At 38.2% G+C, this 20,471-nt stretch overlaps 1 protein-coding gene across 1 annotated transcript in view; it reads left to right on the top strand.

Annotated features, from left to right (window-relative positions):
* LOC126106860 (DNA topoisomerase 2-like) overlaps positions 1-20,471 on the top strand; it is a 184,878-nt gene that overhangs the window by 8,796 nt on the left and 155,611 nt on the right. Inside the window, exons 3-6 of the mRNA XM_049913258.1 lie at positions 779-959; positions 4,024-4,267; positions 12,018-12,230; positions 12,302-12,475. Of these exons, the coding sequence (XP_049769215.1) occupies positions 779-959; positions 4,024-4,267; positions 12,018-12,230; positions 12,302-12,475 (812 nt within the window). The remainder of the gene's footprint in view (positions 1-778; positions 960-4,023; positions 4,268-12,017; positions 12,231-12,301; positions 12,476-20,471) is intronic.

The raw sequence follows: 20,471 nt of genomic DNA, 5'->3' as shown, positions 1-20,471 counted from the left end.
AATTTTCGAGGTTGAAATTTCATTTGTTACTTTGATATGAGAAGTACCCCCTGCACTGTAAGCATTGATGTAGCCACCAATTAAATCACTGTGTGTCAAGAAACTTTGTTGGTCAGAGGTGAACATTTTCTCATACTTCAAATATTTTATTTGTATTCTTTATGCTAATCTGATGATTAGTGTGTGTTAAGAGAAATAATTTGTTATTCACTATTGATACATAGCAGAATATGGTGCTCTGTGTTATGTTAACCGTGAGGTGATTTTTCTTACTGAAGATTTGTGGCCTGTCATTCTTTAATACTCCACTCTTGAAAATATTATGTAGTAGAATCTTGCTTTGTCCTTGCAATAGTGTAATCCAACCAGTAACAATATAAATTAAGGCTGTCCATCAGTTACTGGAACTAGCATTTAAGTACAAAGATTCGGAGAACAAATGTGAAACGCTAGCTTTCAGTACTTTAAATAGTACTTTCCGTAAGAGAAACTGGATCAGAAGTGAGGAGGAAATGTAAAATTTGTGTGTGCTAGATGGAAGAAATCTACAAAACCTGGAGGGATAGGTACTGCTCTGGCTAATTAAGATTTTTTCGCCTTTGTTACTATTAATTATTATAAATGACTGAAGCTGTTGAACTACCCCCCCCCTCCCCCATGACTCCTCTCTGCCCTCCTGCACCAAATATCTATAATTAATAGACTAATTTGATTGTATTGTTTGTTTAGCAGTGAAATGCTTTGAGATATAATATACCTCTCACGTCATTTATTTCAGGCTCTGTTGAACCTGTCACAGAACTTATGTGGATATTTGATACAGAGCAGGAAATGATGGTACAAAAAGATATTACGTACGTACCTGGTCTGTACAAAATTTTTGATGAAATTCTGGTGAATGCTGCAGATAATAAGCAGAGAGATCCAAAGATGGATTGCATATTGATATTGACCAGTAAGTAACTCCAGTGTAGTGTATCATGGGAGAGATTTCTCTGTGCTTATATGTCAAAACAGCATATCATGTAGTAGAGTACTTATGTATAAAACCTATGTATGTGTACAATTGTGCCTTGCAAATAAAAAATCTTTGTCTTGTGCTGAAGTTTAGCCCTATGGAACTCGATTATTTCACACAATGACTTGGCTGGCATGGTCCTTGCTTGGTGGTGGCCATTTTAATGGTGCTGCTGTTGTCAGCCACACCCAATCCAGCTGCCTCAAAATTGTTCATAGACGAATTTGTGCAACTGAATAGCATACTGCTTCCTCCACATCCTACTGGAACCACATGTGACCTAAGACTCCCGCGTCTTGGAGACGATGCATTGACCACCTTTGCAACATGACCAAATATGAATTTCCATTCACATACGTTTCTCTCTCTCTCTCTCTCTCTCTCTCTCTCTCTCTCTCTCTCTCTCACTCACACACACACACACACACACACACACACACACACACACACACACACACACACACACGCACGCTCTCAACAGATATCATGACGGTTTTCGTCATACCAGAATGAGATTGATCAATTCATCTTCGTTTGACATATCTTTGACATGATGCAAAAATGGGTATTACACTGTTGTCAAATATTTCATCATAGTTCTTTCAGAATGGCTGGCATATAGAAACAGAACTGCCCAATATCTGCTGAGAAACTGCTATTTTCAGTGCCATTAGTTTCATACTTCCCTGTTGTAATCTTTAATCGCCCTTAAAGTCACATTCCCTGCACAGATCTTGAGAACTTAGAGGAGTAAGATTACAGAACAACAACTTTTTTACTTACCTTCATTATCTCGTTGTCAATGGCTCAGTCTTGTCTAAGAATACTTTCGTGCAGCTGAAAATTTAGATTTCTTAGGTTCGTGATGACAAAATAACTGTTGCAGAGTTGCCTGTTGCTATGAATATCAGGGAATTCAACAATTTCCACATTGAAAAACGAGTAATTACATTATTGTTGACAAGTTTAGCAAAATACGTGTTTTTCCGTCAAAGGCATGGCCTCCACTACTTACATTCTGTGTACTCAATATTCCAAAGAGTTTACAAAACAAAAGAGGAATAATTGCTAAAATATATCATTTCATAAATTAATCCAAAAATGAATTTAATAATTAGTGTTAGGTTGTGCAATTAATAATGTGAATTTTAAGTGTGCTACAAATTTTGTAATTTCAAATATTCTTAAAAAGAAGAATAATTTTAACTGTTAGTACATATCAATTGTAACACATTAATTTCTTTGTTATACATTTTAGCCTGAAATATAATAAATTGTATGGGAAATCATGTGAATTCTTTTTAATGGAACAGCTGAGATAATATTAACCCATGTGAGATTTGAGATTATACAGGGTATCTGTTCTATCGAAAAAGGTAATGTTGGAGGAGGATGATTCATTACACTGTCAAACAGGGAAGTGATTTGTTTCCAGTAGAAATATGAAATGTAATAAAACTAAGATCTCACCTTCTGCTAATGTTAACATACAATAATATAATCTGTGTGCAGTGTAATATATACAGTTCACAGTAGCAGAGTCACAATTGTACTGTCAAAAACCTTTTAATGTGTGAAATGGCTTGAGGTGATGCGAAGTTCAAAAGGAGCTGACTGCAAATATCAGTGTACTTGTCAGGTACTTTAAGATGCTTTATGCCAATTTTAGGTCGTTTTATGAATTTACATCAAACTAAGCACAGTTTTTATGTTCTTGCAAATTAGCTCCTTTTTATTTTTATGAAAGATCTTTTGAGCTTTTTCTTAAATCTATGCTTTGCATCTACCTGCAAATTCCCCTTAATGACTGCAACATTTAGTCCTCCAGCCTGTCTGCTTGTTCTGCTTACATACTTATGTGCATATCTTGACCTACAACTTGCCCATGTTCCATTTCATTCAGCACAAAAATTCAACTCCTGTTCACTTTCAGGTACCATAGCTGCACCATCAATGAATTGTATTGTGCTAATTTTGTATTCTTGACAAACAACTGTTCTTTAATTCCCTTTTCAGTGAACAAATGAACATCAGTGGTGGAAACGAACTTGCTTAAATCTCTTGTGGTTTTGACTTCTTGTTCAAATCTGTGTAGACTACTCCAATTTGCTCTGAAGAAAGATAGGTTTCCATTTCCCTACCTAAAAAAGGAAAAACACTTTAAATCATTATATATTACAAAAGCGTCTTTCAATATTTGTTTCTCCACACCACATACGCAACACACAATAATTTTTCAATGTGTTTGTTTGTGCCAGGCACTTGTTGTAAACATAAGACAATTGTTTTCATTGATCAAACATAAGATACACTAGCTTTGATCAAATAAATTTCGTGAAAGGCAACATTTGACAAAGGTTCCTTGTTACACTGTGCCAAATGTATTTGACAAACTGATTTTGTCAAAGAAATTTGGTAGTGTAATACCAGCCTAACAAGATGCATCATTTGAAAATTGTGCCAACAAAGCACAGTAGGCTGCAACTTTGTTCTGAATTATTGTCAGATAATTAAACTGCAAATTTCAGTGCAAATACTTTAATGTTTAAATATTCTTAAAGTAGTTGTACATTGCTTGCCACAATACTTTAGGCTGAGTCACTCTTATGTGAATGGATTTCATTGGAGACTGCTCAGTTAAACAGTGGGGGCACAAAATTCCTCTTCCGCTTTCTTGTGTGCACCATACGACCTGTCTTTGAGCCCGTGTAAAATGGAAGCATGTTTCTCCCAATCAACTAGGGTTGCATTATGATGTGGGGCCTTGTCAGATTAATCTAAAAATGCACCTATTATCTTTCCACATCTGGAACAGTGCAACACAAGAGACTTCAGAACTGATTTAATGCTTTTAATCAGGGATACCAGTAAAACTAACTCTTCAATTGAAAGAAGTCAATATGGGTACAGGGAACTCTTGGATAACAAGAAGTAGTGCTTGATTATTTGGTATAATTTTTTGTTTTGCATTAAATTATTTACATTCAATTTGTTGTCTTTGTTAGGGAAAACAACACAATATCCGTGTGGAATAATGGTAAAGGTATACCTGTTGTGGAGCACAAAGAAGAGAAGATGTATGTGCCAACCATGATCTTTGGACACCTGCTTACCTCATCAAATTATAACGATGAAGAAGAAAAGGTCACTGGTGGCAGAAATGGATATGGAGCAAAGTTGTGCAATATTTTTAGCACAAAATTCATTTTGGAAACAGCATCAAAAGAATACAAAAGGGCTTTTAAACAAGTAAGCTGAATTGTTATCCTTGGTCTCATGATTTGTTTTGTTATTGAGAATAATTTTGTGTGAAAACTAGTTTTATCATATTAACTATCTGGAATCGTGGCAGAGTTGTGATAAATAGTACCCTGCAACTACTTAATTATGTTGAGGTGTTTGGATTGATTTTTCTTGTGAGCTGATTTGTCATGTTGTTAACATTAACTGCAGCTCAGAATAATTAGAAAAAAAAATTGCTTGTAATTTTCTGATTTGGAGGGGATGTTATAAAGAATAATACTGGACAAGTTGCTTCTACTTCAGGCTCTGAAAATAAGAAACTGAAAAAGAGGATTGATCAGATGCACACCCCTAGGCCTATAGTAGAACCAATGATTCTGTTGTCAGTGGCAATATTGTAAATAATTTTAAAAAAAGGTAGTATTCAGCAATGAATAGCGAAGATCAACTACAACTTGCCGTGTTTATAAGAGATATATATATATATATATATATATATATATATATATAAACAAACACAAACATACACACGAAATTCTAGCTTTCACAACCAACGGTTGCCTCGTCAGGAAAGAGGGAAGGAGAGGGAAAGACGAAAGGATTTGGGTTTTAAGGGAGAGGGTAAGGAGTCATTCCAATCCCGGGAGCGGAAAGACTTACCTTAGGGGGGAAAAAAGGACGGGTATACACTCGCGCGCGCCCGCACACACACACACACACACACACACACACACACACACACACACACACACACACACACACACACACACAGTCACAAGCAGACATATACAGAGGCAAAGAGTTTGGGCAGAGATGTCAGTCGAGGTGGAAGTGCAGAGGCAAAGATGTTGTTGAATGACAGGTGAGGTATGAGTGGTGGCAACTTGAAATTAGTGGAGATTGAGGCCTGGTGGGTAACGGGAAGAGAGGATATATTGAAGAGCAAGTTCCCATCTCCGGAGTTCGGATAGGTTGGTGGTAGTGGGAAGTATCCAAATAACCCGGACGGTGTAACACTGTGCCAAGAAGTGCTGGCCGTGCACCAAGGCATGTTTAGCCACAGGGTGATCCTCATTACCAACAAACACTGTCTGCCTGTGTCCATTCATGCGAATGGACAGTTTGTTGCTGGTCATTCCCACATAGAATGCGTCACAGTGTAGGCAGGTCAGTTGGTAGATCACATGGGTGCTTTCACACGTGGCTCTGCCTTTGATCGTGTACACCTTCCGGGTTACAGGACTGGAGTAGGCGGTGGTGGGAGGGTGCATGGGACAGGTTTTACACTGGGGGCGGTTACAAGGGTAGGAGCCAGAGGGTAGGGAAGGTGGTCTGGGGATTTTATAGGGACGAACTAAGAGGTTACGAAGGTTAGGTGGACGGCGGAAAGACACTCTTGGTGGAGTGGGGAGGATTTAATGAAGGATGGATCTCATTTCAGGGCAGGATTTGAGGAAGTCGTATCCCTGCTGGAGAGCCACATTCAGAATCTGATCCAGTCCCGGAAAGTATCCTGTCACAAGTGGGGCACTTTTGGGGTTCTTCTGTGGAAGGTTCCGGGTTTGAGGAGATGAGGAAGTGGCTCTGGTTATTTGCTTCTGTACTAGGTCGGGAGGGTAGTTACGGGATGCAAAAGCTGTTTTCAGGTTGTTGGTGTAATGGTTCAAGGATTCCGGACTGGAGCAGAGTCGTTTGCCACGAAGACCTAGGCTGTAGGGAAGGGACCGTTTGATGTGGAATGGGTGGCAGCTGTCGTAATGGAGGTACTGTTGCTTGTTGGTGGGTTTGATGTGGACGGACGTGTGAAGCTGGCCATTGGACAGGTGGAGGTAAACATCATGGAAAGTGGCATGGGATTTGGAGTAGGACCAGGAGAATCTGATGGAACCAAAGGTCGGAGAGGAAATTCTGGAGTTGTTCTTCACTGAGTCCAGGTCATGAAAATGTCATCAATAAATCTGTACCAAACTTTGGGTTGGCAGGCCTGGGTAACCAAGAAGGCTTCCTCTAAGCGACCCATGAATAGGTTGGCGTACGAAGGGGCCATCCTGGTACCCATGGCTGTTCGCTTTAATTGTTGGTATGTCTGGCCTTCGAAAGTGAAGAAGTTGTGGGTCAGGATGAAGCTGGCTAAGGTAATGAGAAAAAAGGTTTTAAGTAGGGTGGCAGGTGATCGGCGTGAAAGGAAGTGCTCCATCGCAACGAGGCCCTGGACGTGCGGAATATTTGTGTATAAGGAAGTGGCATCAATGGTTACAAGGATGGTTTCTGGGGGTAACGGATTGGGTAAGGATTCCAGGCGTTCGAGAAAGTGGTTGGTGTCTTTGATGAAGGATGGGACACTGCATGTAATGGGTTGAAGGTGTTGATCTACGTAGGCAGAGATACGTTCTGTGGGGGCTTGGTAACCAGCTACAATGGGGTGGCCGGGATGATTGGGTTTGTGAATTTTAGGAATAAGGTAGAAGGCTGGGGTGCGGGGTGTTGGTGGGGTCAGGAGGTTGATGGAGTCAGGTGAATGGTTTTGTAGGGGGCCTAAGGTCCTGAGGATTCCTTGAAGCTCTGCCTGGACATCAGGAATGGGTTTACCTTGGCAAACTTTGTATGTGGTGTTGTCTGAAAGCTGGCGCAGTCCCTGTGTGTGTGTGTGTGTGTGTGTGTGTGTGTGTGTGTGTGTGTGTGTGTGTGTGTCCTTTTTTCCCCCTAAGGTAAGTCTTTCTGCTCCCGGGATTGGAATGACTCCTTACCCTCTCCCTTAAAACCCAAATCCTTTAGTCTTTCCCTCTTTCCTGACGAGGCAACCGTTGGTTGCGAAAGCTAGAATTTTGTGTGTATGTTTGTGTTTGTTTGTGTGTCTATCGACGTGCCAGCGCTTTCGTTTGGTAAGTCAAATCATCTTTGTTTTTATATATATATATCAATTCTCTGTGATCATGAAAGAGCTCGTACAAGGGGACTGCATCTGCTTGTTGCCACTGATTTTGTCCAAATTTGTGGTAGATGCTGGGCTTCACACGAAATGAGTGAGAGAAACATTATTAATTTTTTAATAAAAAGTGTGAAAAGGGAGGGTTGGGTGGTTCTGGTCAATCTGCAATTTGAGTGGCTGTAAGACGACAAACTGTCAGTGATGGCAAGTGATCACTCGAATCACCCCCCGAACACTGTCACAGGTCACCTACGAGAGGTGCGCATTTTGGGATTCAATAAGAAAACTTGTGGAAGACTTGGGGTGCTCGAGGATGTGAATGACATTTGTTCATTGCATTCAGATTAAATTACTACACTGAGGCTATTTCTAATCATTACAGAAAGAAAAGGATTTGACTGCTGGCACAACAGAAATGTCAGTCTGAGGGGGTGAGAACTAACAGAAGTTGCAATAACTACCAGCACCTTAGGGTACAAACATTTGAGGAGCACTAGGTGTGAAAAAAGGTATGATGTGGAATGTACTTGAGGTTGGCAATGAGCAGCACTGAGTTGGTGTACAAATGTTATGAGAACGTCTGAATACATTAATGCAGGGTTTTTAAATTATTGGTGTCAACTGTCTGTAGTTGGCGTGCCAGTATCGCAGGCAATTTACACGCATTGTCATTCTGACATGAGGCTTTGCATCTCCATGGTGCCACTTGCCAACTGAATCCAGGTACTTCCCTTTCCTGTTCCTCTGCTCTGTAGGTAGGGATTTTCCTGACCTTGCACTAATGAAATCCGTTTCACTCATTGTGCAAATGCACTGACGTCGTTCTCGGTAGCGAGAATCGTGCTTGCTGCGTGTACTAAGATGTGTCTGCTTGCTACTACCATCTGCTGTGGTAGCTTAAAATAACACCTACACAATATATGGAGTTACTAGTTCATTTTCTGAACTGAAACTTCTACCCTGGAACAACTGCACTGATCTAGATTTTGCAACCTTCTTCAGTTACTGTTTTCCTTGTGTAACCTAAATGTTACCACTTGTACCTGCCACATGTATGCAGTGCTCTGGTTTCATGTCCTGGTATTCCCTAGCTGGTTTGACAGCCACTAACTAAACAGTGAATAAGTAAAAAAGCAATCAACACAAAAGGAATGTTGGGATTTCAAATAAATTTCCAGGAAGGCATTGTACTGAGTACATGGAAACTTCACGTGTAAAATTAGATTCTTTTATCATCTTACAGTTGACGATTTACACATGCTTCAGTGGTTTTCATTATAAAAACAAGGGAGCCTGTTTGTTTGAGGCTGCCAAGACTGCCCAAAGGTCAAAATGAAACTTAACGGAGTACAAAGTCCTGAAAGTCTTAATTGCAATCCGTTCTATATAAATTTACAATACCAAATTTTCTTTTGCCTCATTTTTATGCCTTTTATGAAAATATTAGTAAACGCGACATATTGGACACGATTTCAGTGTATTTGCATTATAAATAAGGTAAAAATTGAAAATTTTTAAAACTGAAAGAAAAAAATGTATCTGCATATGAGCTCGACCTCACGGCTCTCGGATTACACTTCTGTACTCTTCCTGCTGCACTGACTGCTGCTTGGAAACTGTGCTGACATAAATGGTGTATAACTCACCCGACTCACATCAAAGATGCTGTTTTTTGTAACTGCTTGATCTCCCACTTAAGTGACTTTAATTTCTGACCAGGCCCTGTGTATATCTTAAATGTGGACAAAATCTATGGCGATGAATAGGTCTGTCCCCTTTTTTTTTTAGACCAGTTTACATTGGAGGACAAAAGTAGGTATCATAGGGATACTAGTTGAAGGTTTTAGTGAAAATGCCATGCCAATTGGGTTGAGTATCTGTTAATGGTACACTGTCTTGACAGATAACAAACATGAGCTTGTAAGGCATTTAAATGACATAACATATCCTGATTCTTGGGATCACTTACATATGTGAATGGCTGTACTCGACTAGAGTTCATTAAATCTTAGTGAGATCCAAAGTAGCTCGCATCAAGAATGAACAATCAAAAAGCATGTCACAAAAGTAATGTTATATCTTGTTGTGTAATAAGATTTTATTTAATGATATTCTTAAAGTTAAAAAAATTGTTCCATCATTTTAACTATTAGTCTGTAAACCGTGTTTGTTTCTTTGATTCCCTTGTATCTGATAGATTCAGATTCCCTGCCACAATTCAATACAGGTATGGACTCAGATAGTGCTAAGCAAGTAACAACAGTTCTAGGACTCCACAGATGGCAGAAGTTGAGGTTACAGTGCCTGTGCTACCTCTTGAGTGAGTTCTGTGCTTAAATATACACTTGTGGTTACGTACGACATTTCTCTCTTATCACTTGGAACCTTAGGAACATCATAGAAGTAGGCTGGAATGCTGAAACTAGTGAGGGTTGAAAACAAATAACTCATCAGGTCTGGATGGAATCCCACTTGGGTTTCACAGGTAGCACTATGGTGTGAATGGTCACATCTGTTTGGCTGACGTGTGTGTAATGAAAATGCTGATAATCCCCAACTGGAAGGTATTGAATATATTGCAAAAATATGTTTTCAAAAATTCAAAGTAGCACCTACGTGGATAGTAGTGGTGACTGTTCCCCAGATTGTCCAGGTAATCGTTCTTCCCCCCTTGCACCTGTGAAACCAGTGTGAAGGAACCTTAATATATTGTATCATAAAAAGTACCCTCTGTTATGTTAAGTAGTGATTTGTGGCACATAGGTGTAAGAGGTACCAGATGTGCAGCACTCCCAAGACTTAGTCACCATTTTTTTTTTATGAGTCTCACAGGTGAGATAGTATACCTTGCTTATGCATTACACAATTCACTACCATCTCTATTTGTGAGACCATTATCTGCAGCAAGTGTGTACATACCCATTTTATAAATTAGTTTGAATTTACAAAACTGATATTTGCAGTTCACTAAGTTTGTTAGGTATGTTTGTGAATGTCTGCAGTAGTATTGTGAAGTGTAGTGAACATCCTTAAACGTTTTTGTTATTACAGTCAGATTAAAATTACTTGATAGTTGACATCTGGCTACAATGTTGCCACATCCACTGCTAGCTACTACTAGATTATAGGGACAAGCTCAGTGGGTCACTTCAAAAATGCTGTTAATATTTCATGTGGAGTAATTTGGAAGTGTCCATTGTGAGGTATGACAGAAATGGAAGATGCTGTCGACAGCTGACTTTTAAGTGACCAATGACTGAACTGCAGCGGACAGCGGGTGTTGTAGCCCTGAATTTAAATTCGCTTATTCACCTAACCACAGCTTCGTGATGTACAATGTATCCAAGAAAACGGCGACCAGCAATCTGGGGCTGAACCAAAATCACTATCATGTTGTTCGTGCCATTTAAGACCACCTCTACGAGCAAACTCTAGACAGAAGAATGTTTCAGTGGTAAAAGCAAACTAATTTCTCCTGTCATGGGTTAACTGAAACTATCCTCACTGAAATAAAATGATTTTATGGCATTGAAGGCTGCTGATTGGTTGGCTACACAGGATGCTGCATTACCAGCTGATGAGCAGTCTGTTTGGTATTTGGTTGCATATTATAGGGGACACAAGCAGTTTCCATATGAAAAAGAATGAAGGGAAGAAAATGAGCAAATAAAAAGGTCAGTACGAAGATGAAAATGACATAGCGAAGTATTACAAACAAATAAATTTGAACCAGTTAATCGAATAAAAATAATAGTTGTGTAGACCTAAAGTGTCGACTGCACACAGACCAGTCCATTGCCATGCAACTGCATTGAGAAGGTTCTGACCTGATCAGTGGAAAGAGCAGGCAGTGCCACACCTTCAGGGAGACAGGCTTCAGAGCCATGGATCAGGGCTAATTTAACCAGCCGCCCATTGCTAGTCGGCCCAGTTTGGTGGCAGACTTACAGAGCATCAGTACTGAATAATAGGACATTACTTAGCTTGCATTCTGCAAATAATGATATAAAGTACTTGGTTGTAGGAGGCAAAGGACTCGTGAGAAGATAATTTTTTTAGAAATAAACTTTTCTATTAACTAGGAAAAGTTTTGTACAGATGATTTTGGATTCCCACCACTGGCAATTGCAACTTCTCTCTTTCCTTCCTTGTTTGTTTGTGTCTATGCTGACTCCCACAGAAGCTGATGCTACAGAAGTCATTTGATTAGAGTTAGAAAAATAGAAATTTCGCTGCATTTGGCAACATAAAAACCTGTGACTTTCCACACATTGCGTATAAGCTAATCATTGCCCTACACCGTTACACAGTGGAAAATTGTATTTTTTACTCTGGTGACCTGCTCGTAACGATTAATTGCAGCCCACAAAAATCGGCCTCGCGTTATGCCATGCAAAGCTTATTTAATCCCTGTGGTTGTGATAACTATATATGACGCTGAATCGTGTCTTGTGGGGAAGGATTAAGTAGTATTTGGTTAGTGCTGTGTATGATAAATGTTATTTCATTGGCGTGGGTGTGGGCGTGCGCACGTTATCGTGTGATGAAATATGAAATAAAAGAAAGGACTGGACCCAGGATTTGGGATCTGAACACATCAAGAAAGTAAACTTGACAAGGGATTGGAAGTGAACTAATTACTTGTTTTATGGCAGTTTGGCAATGTTGAATGGTTTGGGCATCATGTTGAGCGCTCTGGAGGAAACCAACTCACACATGAAGGGTCAACTAACAAATAATTTTAATTGAACTACAATGTTTAGGGAGTTCAGTGTTGCTAAAATTTACTTTTCTGCTTGTATAAATACACATATTTTTAATTTACAGGTTTGGGCAAATAATATGGGCAAGACATCTGACCCAAAGATTAAGGATTTTACTGGAGAAGATTATACAAAAGTCACATTTTCTCCCGATCTTACAAAATTCAAAATGGAAGCTCTCGATAATGATATAGTGGCTCTGATGTCGAGAAGAGCATACGATATTGCTGCATCCACGAGGGGCGTCAAAGTTATGCTGAATGGAAAACGTTTGCCTGTATGTATTGGTTTATTTGCTGTGACTATTCTAGTAACTGCAGGCACTTACACTGTATTCTTTAACTGCAGGTAAAGAACTTCAAAGATTATGTGGAACTTTATTTAAAAAATAAAGAAGATGAGACTGGTAATCCTCTGCAAATAGTGTATGAGCAGGTGAATGAGAGGTGGGAAGTGGCGATAACTATTTCGGACAGAGGATTTCAACAAGTTTCATTTGTCAACAGCATTGCTACAACAAAGGTACGTGGCATTAGTACACACTATAGTCAGATCCACGGATGATGGCGGTTCGTGCAGATTGAGAAACGGACGTGGATTGTGCTGTTGTTGGTTCCTTGCGTTATGCACATACACATACACATAGCCTAATAAGTGTGTGTTGTGCAAATTATGTCTCTGACTTGCTTCTGTAGAATTTGTCACTTACCACCACTACCACCATCAGGGATAACTCAAAATAAACTGAATAAAAAAATTCATGAAATAACTCGCTATGGCCATGTTTAATGTTTGCATTGGGTGTGACATTCACAGCCATGTGTTCAGAACATTCCTGAATGCTCATTCGGCTGTCTGAGAATGCGATGTCGGTGTGTGGAATGAGCCCAAACTTGACCGCCATTGTTCGTGACTCAAACTATAGTCACATTGTTTAGCTGCACCAGGCAAATGGTTTGTATGCAGAAATTAGCATCTTTTGAATGCTGTGCTTACAGTGTGCACACTCTCAGCTTCTTGATTGCATGGATTCTTATTTCTAAAGACCCAGAGGTAGTGCTCTGCTGATGTGTGCTTCATTGCTGCCAGTCTTACCAACCGTGCAGTGTGTAGCAACATTATAGTAGTTGTTTGAATGCGGTTTCTTATTTCAATGCCGTGAAGTGGCTGGACGTATCATTTCTTTGGTCATTGCATCATACAGTATAAGTGAAAGATAAAGGATAATTAGAACATTTATCTGCAGAAAGGGATTCAGATAAAAATAAAATTAGATCAACACTGCATTCAGATTATTTGTGGTAAAAACATTGTTATGCAGTAAATTATACTATAAACAATACTTTCTGGTTCCTGAATACCTAATTTTGTAAACTCATTAGATTTCTTTTTAAGGTGTCTGACAGCATGGTACGCAATACAGGCGAGGACACTATTGCAGAAGCAATGAAAAAACCATGCCAGGTTTAAGAGAATGTAAAACCTCCAAGGAGGTGTTTTACAGAAATTTAAAATTTCCAAACAGATTCTTGTCATGTATAAAGTATACCAGTGACAAGACACAATCAGTACCTTCACTGTGCAATAACAGTAGCAATGAGTGCCACTAAAGCATTGATACCGAAGACGGTTTTTCGAAATTCCTTCACAGAGATGACAAAGTATATATATTCCAGAATATGAATCAACAGAAGCTGCCAATAAGAGTGACTTCGCGCCCGTCTACAGCTGTCGCCTGATATATCGTCAATTTTAGCAGATGACACGTGCTCGGCTGATCGCGTTCTAGAGTTCATTAGTGCCAGTGAAATGACGTCAGTCATTTGAAGCTTTTTTTGGGACAACCAACCCCTTTCTGTAGTGGATTTTTAAGCCTTCCTTCTGCTTTTAGTTTCTCCAATTTTATGACTTTCGTTCCCATTGCTGCTGCTGCTGCTTTCCGTTTTCGGTTTTTTACTGTTTCCTAAGTCACAGACTGGGTGCTAATGACCATAGCAGTTTTGCGCCCTAAAAAACCAAAACAAAAAAAGTGACTTAAAATAGAAACTCCCAGTATAGCAAAGCCACTACAGTCCTGTCCAGATAATGTACCAATTAGGTTCCTTTTGCAGTACACTGATGCAAGAGCTACTTACCAGTTATATACAACCACTTACACAAAGAAAGCTGCACAGCTCATACCAGCACACAAGAAAGGAAATATCGTATGTTTGTGAATATAGGCCACACTTTTTTCCTAAATTTTGACTTGAAAAGTCATGGTGCAGCCTATAATAGAGTGTTTCCCCCCTCCAATCATAAACTGCCAATTTCAAAATGCCATACATGTATTTTGTGGTTTGAAATTGATACTGTTATTTATTACTGCAATTACTTTTGTAAACCGTGAAAGACAGAGGTAGAAAATAGCAGAAAAACTAACACCTTGTTGGTGAACACAGTAGCTGTGTATTTGTTCACTGTTCCCCTGCATTTCACTGTAATCTGTTTGGTATATCAAGATACTGGTGTTTGGTCTGTGTTCCCTATTTGGGAAAGTAAATAAAAACTTTTGTGTCGGAGTTGGATCATGTAATGCTGGAAAGATTAGACTGTTTTCATAAGCTGTAGGCCAGTTTTTACGCAATTAAGTTGTGCGACAAAGACATTATTTCATTGCATAAATCACTGAACCTGCATCTATTAAACTTAAAATTCTATTGGTGAAATGTTTCAGCTGTCAGTTTGAACAGTTTGTTGTGGCAGCATATCCACATTTCCTGTTTTGAACTACAGAATTGAGGATTGTCAACTTTTTGAACTCTTGTAAGAGTTTGTCTTCACTTGCAGGCCACTGACAAACATCTATATGAAACCTATGTCCAACTTTCCACTTTCTTTGTTACTTTGCATAATGTGTAGCTAACTTGAAGTTGGTCTGTTCTTGCGTAGTGTTGCCAACATAATTTGTCTGCATCATGTACATAGTAGTAATGCTCGTAATATGAAATTCAGTAGTGTGGCCTGTGTTAATGATTTATTTTTTACTGTAACCTCACATCAGAAGTTTAGGTGCAGCCAGTATTTGCATGCAGCCTATATTTGTGCAAATGCAGACAAATACCACTGTTTATTATTATTATTATTATTATTATTTATTTTATGGCCTTCATTGGACCACTGTAGTCAAAAATACAAAGTTCTAAACAAGTTGTTACAAATGGATACAATTTGGTTCGAAAATAACTTAATATATTTAGGTAATATAATTATTAGAGGCTATTCTTATATAAAAGGTGTTTTGCTCTTCTGTCTGCCCAATATTTCTTCATTCTTTCAGATATTTTCTTTCTTTCTTAATCTGAGACAACTCTTCCTGTACTCCTTTTATTGATTTTCATTTGTAGTCTGGTTTGCGGGTCTTGCAGTATTCTGGTTTTCTCTGTCTTGTTTTTTAGGTCATCTACTGTAATTTGAAGTTCTTTTATATCGTCCTTAATTTCTGTGATCCATTTAATGTCGCTCTTGCTATTCCACAATTTTTGTATTATTTTTTTTACTAATTCTGTTTTCTGGAGTTCTCATTAGATGTCCAAAGAATGAGATGCGTTTCTTCCTGATTGTGCTCATGACTGGTTCTATTTTCTTATATACTGTTTCATTTGATGCTATTCTCCAATGTCCATTTATTTTATACTGTTTATTTATACATGTCCTAATTATTCTTCTTTCTATTTTTAGTATTCTGTCAATTTCTGCTGTATTAGTTGTTTTGAAGATAGTTTCAGCTGCATACGTTATTTCTGGTTGTGTAACTGTTTTATAGTGTTTTAATTTTGCACCTATAGATAGGCTTTTTTTGTTGTATGTAGTTTTGGTAATGTAATTTGCATAGTTCAGTTTTTTATTCTATTTTGCCATGATGGCTTCTCATTTAGATTGTATGTTATTATTTCGTCTAAATACTTAAATTTATCAACAATTTTGATTTCCTGTTCTCCTATTGTAATTTTGTTTGCAAGTGGTGGATCAGTTAGCATAATCTCCGTTTTTTCAAATGATATTCTAAGGCCTACTTTCTCTGTTATTTCTTGTAGTGATTTCACTTGTTGCCTGGCTTCTTGAACGGTGTTGGCTAGGAGAGCAAGATCATCAGCGAATCCCAAGCAGTTTAAGCTAATATCATCTTTTGCACTTCAAATTCTTATCCTCTTTGGATTGTCCTTGTACCATTCTCTCATTATGTATTCCAGTGCACAGTTGAAAAGTAATGGTGACAGGCAGTCACCTTGTCTTAAGCCTGTTTTTATGAGGAATGGTTCCGAAATTTCTCCTCTAAACTTCACTTTTGATTTGGTGTTGGTTAGAGTGAGTTGTATTATTTTAATTAATTTTGGATGGATTCCTAGATTTCTTAAAATTTTTAATACTGAAGGTCTGTGGAGACAGTCATATGCCTTCTTAAAATCTACAAATGTTATTGCCAGAGGTTTGTTCCGTTTCTTGTAGTATGCCATAATCAATTTTAAACTAATTATCTGCTCTGCACAGCTTCTCCATGGTCTGAAACCTCCCTGATATTCCCCTAACTCCTGTTCTAATTGCTCCTTGATTCTTTCATATAGGATCTTGGATAGAATTTTATATGTGCAATCTAGGAGAGAGATTCCTCTGTAGTTATCTGGGTTGCTCTTATCTCCCTTTTTGTGTAGTGGGTGGATGATAGCTGCGGTCCAATGTTCGGGAAATTGTTCTGTTACCCAAATTTTTGTTAGAGCCATGTGTAAGGAGGTCTTGACTGTGTCACTTGCATATTTCCACATTTCAACAAAAACCTGATCTCCACACACCTTATAATTTTTTGGTTCTTTAAGAAATTCTTCTACTTCTTGGAAAGTTGGAGGGTCTAGTTTGTTAGGTTTGGTTTTTATTGGGGTATTTATGTTGATTTGTAAGGGTTCTTTGGGTTCCTCGCAATTCAGAAGTTTGTAAAATGCTTTTGCCATGATTTCTGCATTTTCCTTGTTACTGTGTGTCATTCTTCCATCTTCATCTTTCAGTATTAGTGTAGGGGCCTCATATTGTTATAGTTGTTTCCCAAAGATTTTGTAGTAGTTCCTGGAGTTGGCTTTATGATAATTACCTTCTATAGACTTTATAATATCTTTATGAAATGCTCTTGATTTTTCTAATATTTTGAGTGAATTTTTTTCTTTCATTTTTTAGGTTGATGGCATTTTCTTCAGTTTTATGTGTTTGAAACTTTAACCATGCTTGGTGTCTGTCTTCATGGAGTTTGTCACATTCTGATGTCCACCATGCATGTTTCCTTCGTGGGTTCAAGGGAGCTAGATTCTCTGCTTCTTTTTTAAGATTAGGCACTAGTTGTTCTAGATCATCTGTTAATTTGATGGTTTGTGTTATTTGTTAGTACTTATTATTTTTAATTAGCTGATGTGGGTCAAACCTCCTTTTTATTTTATTAGTTTTTCTGGTCCTCTTCTTTAACGGTGTGAATTTGATTTTAATTTTAACCATATAATGGTCTGAGCCTGTGTCTACTCCTCTCAGTACTTTAACATTGTGGATCTCCTTATGAAAATTTTTGTCCATACAGACATGGTCTAGCTGCCACTCGCCCTTCCTCCAGTCTGGATGTTTCCATGTTTTAAGTTTACTTGGCTTCCTCTTAAAGTATGTTGATTTAGATATAAGGTTGTGTTCTCTGCAGAGTTCTAAATGTCTATGACTGTTTTTGTTTGTAAATTTATGTGGACTCCATTTTCCAATTATATCTTTATATTTCCTTTCTTTTCCCAGCTGAGCATTGAAATCTCCCAATAAGATTTTTACATTCTTTTTATTTACTCTGTTCACAGTTTGTTCTAGAAGGTCCCAAAATTTATCTACCTCTTCCTTTGTTTTTGTTAGACAATTTTTTTCATTTGTTGGGGCATGAGCATTTATTATTGTATAGGTTTTATTCATTGTTTTAAAGCTTAGAGTCGCAATTCTTGGTGATACTGCTTGGAAATCCGTTACTGAATCTATTATTTTTATGTTTACTAAAAACCCTGTTCCAAACTGGAGACATTGTTTCATTGCCCTCGGTCCTGGTTTCCCGTCCTCTGTGGTGTTTCTCATTTCTTGGATCCCTGTTATTAAAATTTTTTGTTTATTTAGTTCATCTGTGAGCTCCTTGAGTTTTCCGGTCTGAAGTAGTGAGTTTATGTTGTGTGTTGATATATAATTTATTTGCTCATGTTTAATCTTCTGTTTGTGTTTTAGTGTGCATTTGGATGGTTGCAAACGCTCGGATTCGTTGCTATCTTCTAGTTGACTACCCACCGAATCCAATGTAGCCTTTTCCTGCCTTTTTGAGCAGGACGGTGGAAATTTTTTCCTAAAAGACCTTTCCATTTTTGACTGTCGAAGGTTGTCAACCTTAGTTGGAGCAAGCTCCGATTTACAACTCCGGTTGTTAACCGCAGAGGGTGTGTTTGGTCCGCGAGAGCTATTTTATTTCACTCAAGTCCGCCAGTAAACCGGTGGGGACTTCCCTGTCCGCCACATGGGACGCGCCACGTAGGAGTATCACCTCTCCTCCTACTATGACAGCATAGTAGGTTCGTGGCAAATACCACTGATATTGATTTGCAGTAAGATTTTGGAATGTTTTGTTCCAACTTTGTCACCTCAAAGAAAATGTGTTAACAACCCATTCAGAAAATATTGTTGTTGTGAAACACAACTGTTTCTTTGTTCTCATAAGGTAATGAATGCCATTGACAGAGGAATTTTGTAGTAATTGGTGGGAACTAGGGTGAAACAGATTTCTGATGTTCCCCAAGAAAATGTTAAAGGCCATTTGCTGTTTTTGATCCATATAAACAGATTTAGGAGACAACCTGAGCAGTGCTGTTGTGCAAAATGATTTAGGAAAGATATCTGTATGGTGCAGAAAGTAGCAGTTCACTCTACATAATAAAATGTCATCTACAAGAGTATTAAAAGGAGTCTGGTAAATTTCATTTGCACCATAAATCACACAAGTACCTGGTGGTTACGGTTACGAGAAACTTAAATTGGAATGATAAGGATAATGTTGTATGGAAGTGAGCTGAAGATTGCATTTTATAGGCAGAACTCTTAGAAGATGCTACAAATCCACAAGTGATTGTAAAGTAGGCTTTCGTCTCTGCTGGTGTTGCTATGAGATCTTTACCAGTTAAACTGATGCACAGCATCAAGAGTTTGTAGGAAATCTTGTTTTGTGCTGTCTTCAAATAGGGAAGAGATAGTTGGGTGGCAGTCATTAAATTAAAACATTTCTACTCTAAATGCAAACATGTTTTTTTTACTCCCACCTACATAGTTAGAAATGGCCATTGTAATAAAAGAAGAGAAATTGGAGTTAAAATAGAAAGATTTAAGTGTTAATCTTTCCCATGTGCTATTAGAGTGGAATGGTAGAGAAATAGTCTGAAAGTGTTTCATGAACCCTCTGCCAAGCACTTAATTGTGAATTGCAGAGTAGTCAAAGACCACCACATCTCCACCTCAGTATATTTTGTTACTTTTGTGTTTTTTCCTTTGCTGTGTTCTTGGTTTTACAGACTACAACAGATGATACCACAAGAGATCAGATTGGCTATCCATGCTTTTATTGTTGTGGGATGTTCAGGTTTGTTATTAAAGGTTGAAGGGACTAGACCCTTTTAACTCTATTTTGCTTCATCCATCAACTGCTATTTTGCTTAGGAAGTAGCAGAATTCCTCCACTTTGTCTATTTTGTGCTCCCCATTTGTGATAAGTTCATTGGTAGTCTCATTTTTGCTGTTCCTCATTTCTGCCTTTTTTAAAACTATCAATCCATGTTATGTACATTCCATTCAACAAATCCAGTAATTTTTTACTTTTGTCAAGAACAGCAGTGTCACCAGAAAACTTTATACTTGTTATCCTCACTCCCAAAATTGTAATCATCTGCTGAGTCTCTCATTTATGTCCTTTCAAATTCAATGTACAAAGGGAAAAGTAGAGGAAGAAGACGGCAGTCTTGCCTCCCTCCCATGTCAAGCCAAACAATTATTTATTGGTCTTCCATTGTTAAAATTCACTCTTCCCTCTTGCATATACTGTGTATTACCTGTCTTGCTCCATAGCTTGCACCAGTTTTCTGTGGGAATTTAAATGTCTTGCACTGCTTTACATTGTCGAAAACTCTTTATAGATGAACAAAATCTATGTAGGTCTCTCCATATTCATTGTATATCCAGGAATCTTCATTTTTAGCAACTAGATACTGTGGCAACTGCACAGTGGTCTAGGATATTTCTTTCTCTAAAAAAAATTTTAACCTTCCTAAGTTTTTCAGACAGTAGACTTCCCATATTATTAGTTCTACAGTATATTATTGACTGTTTAATATCTCAAATCTGTATAAAATAGTTTTGTTCAGCCATCGCTTAAAGCTTCCAATAAAACATGGGAAATCTGTCAAAATAAATTCTTCAGGCAGTGTAAGTTATTTGCACA

This window comes from Schistocerca cancellata, chromosome 10 (assembly GCF_023864275.1).
Source record: "Schistocerca cancellata isolate TAMUIC-IGC-003103 chromosome 10, iqSchCanc2.1, whole genome shotgun sequence".
Lineage (NCBI taxonomy): Eukaryota > Metazoa > Arthropoda > Insecta > Orthoptera > Acrididae > Schistocerca > Schistocerca cancellata.
This window is presented reverse-complemented; position numbering and strand designations above follow the sequence as displayed.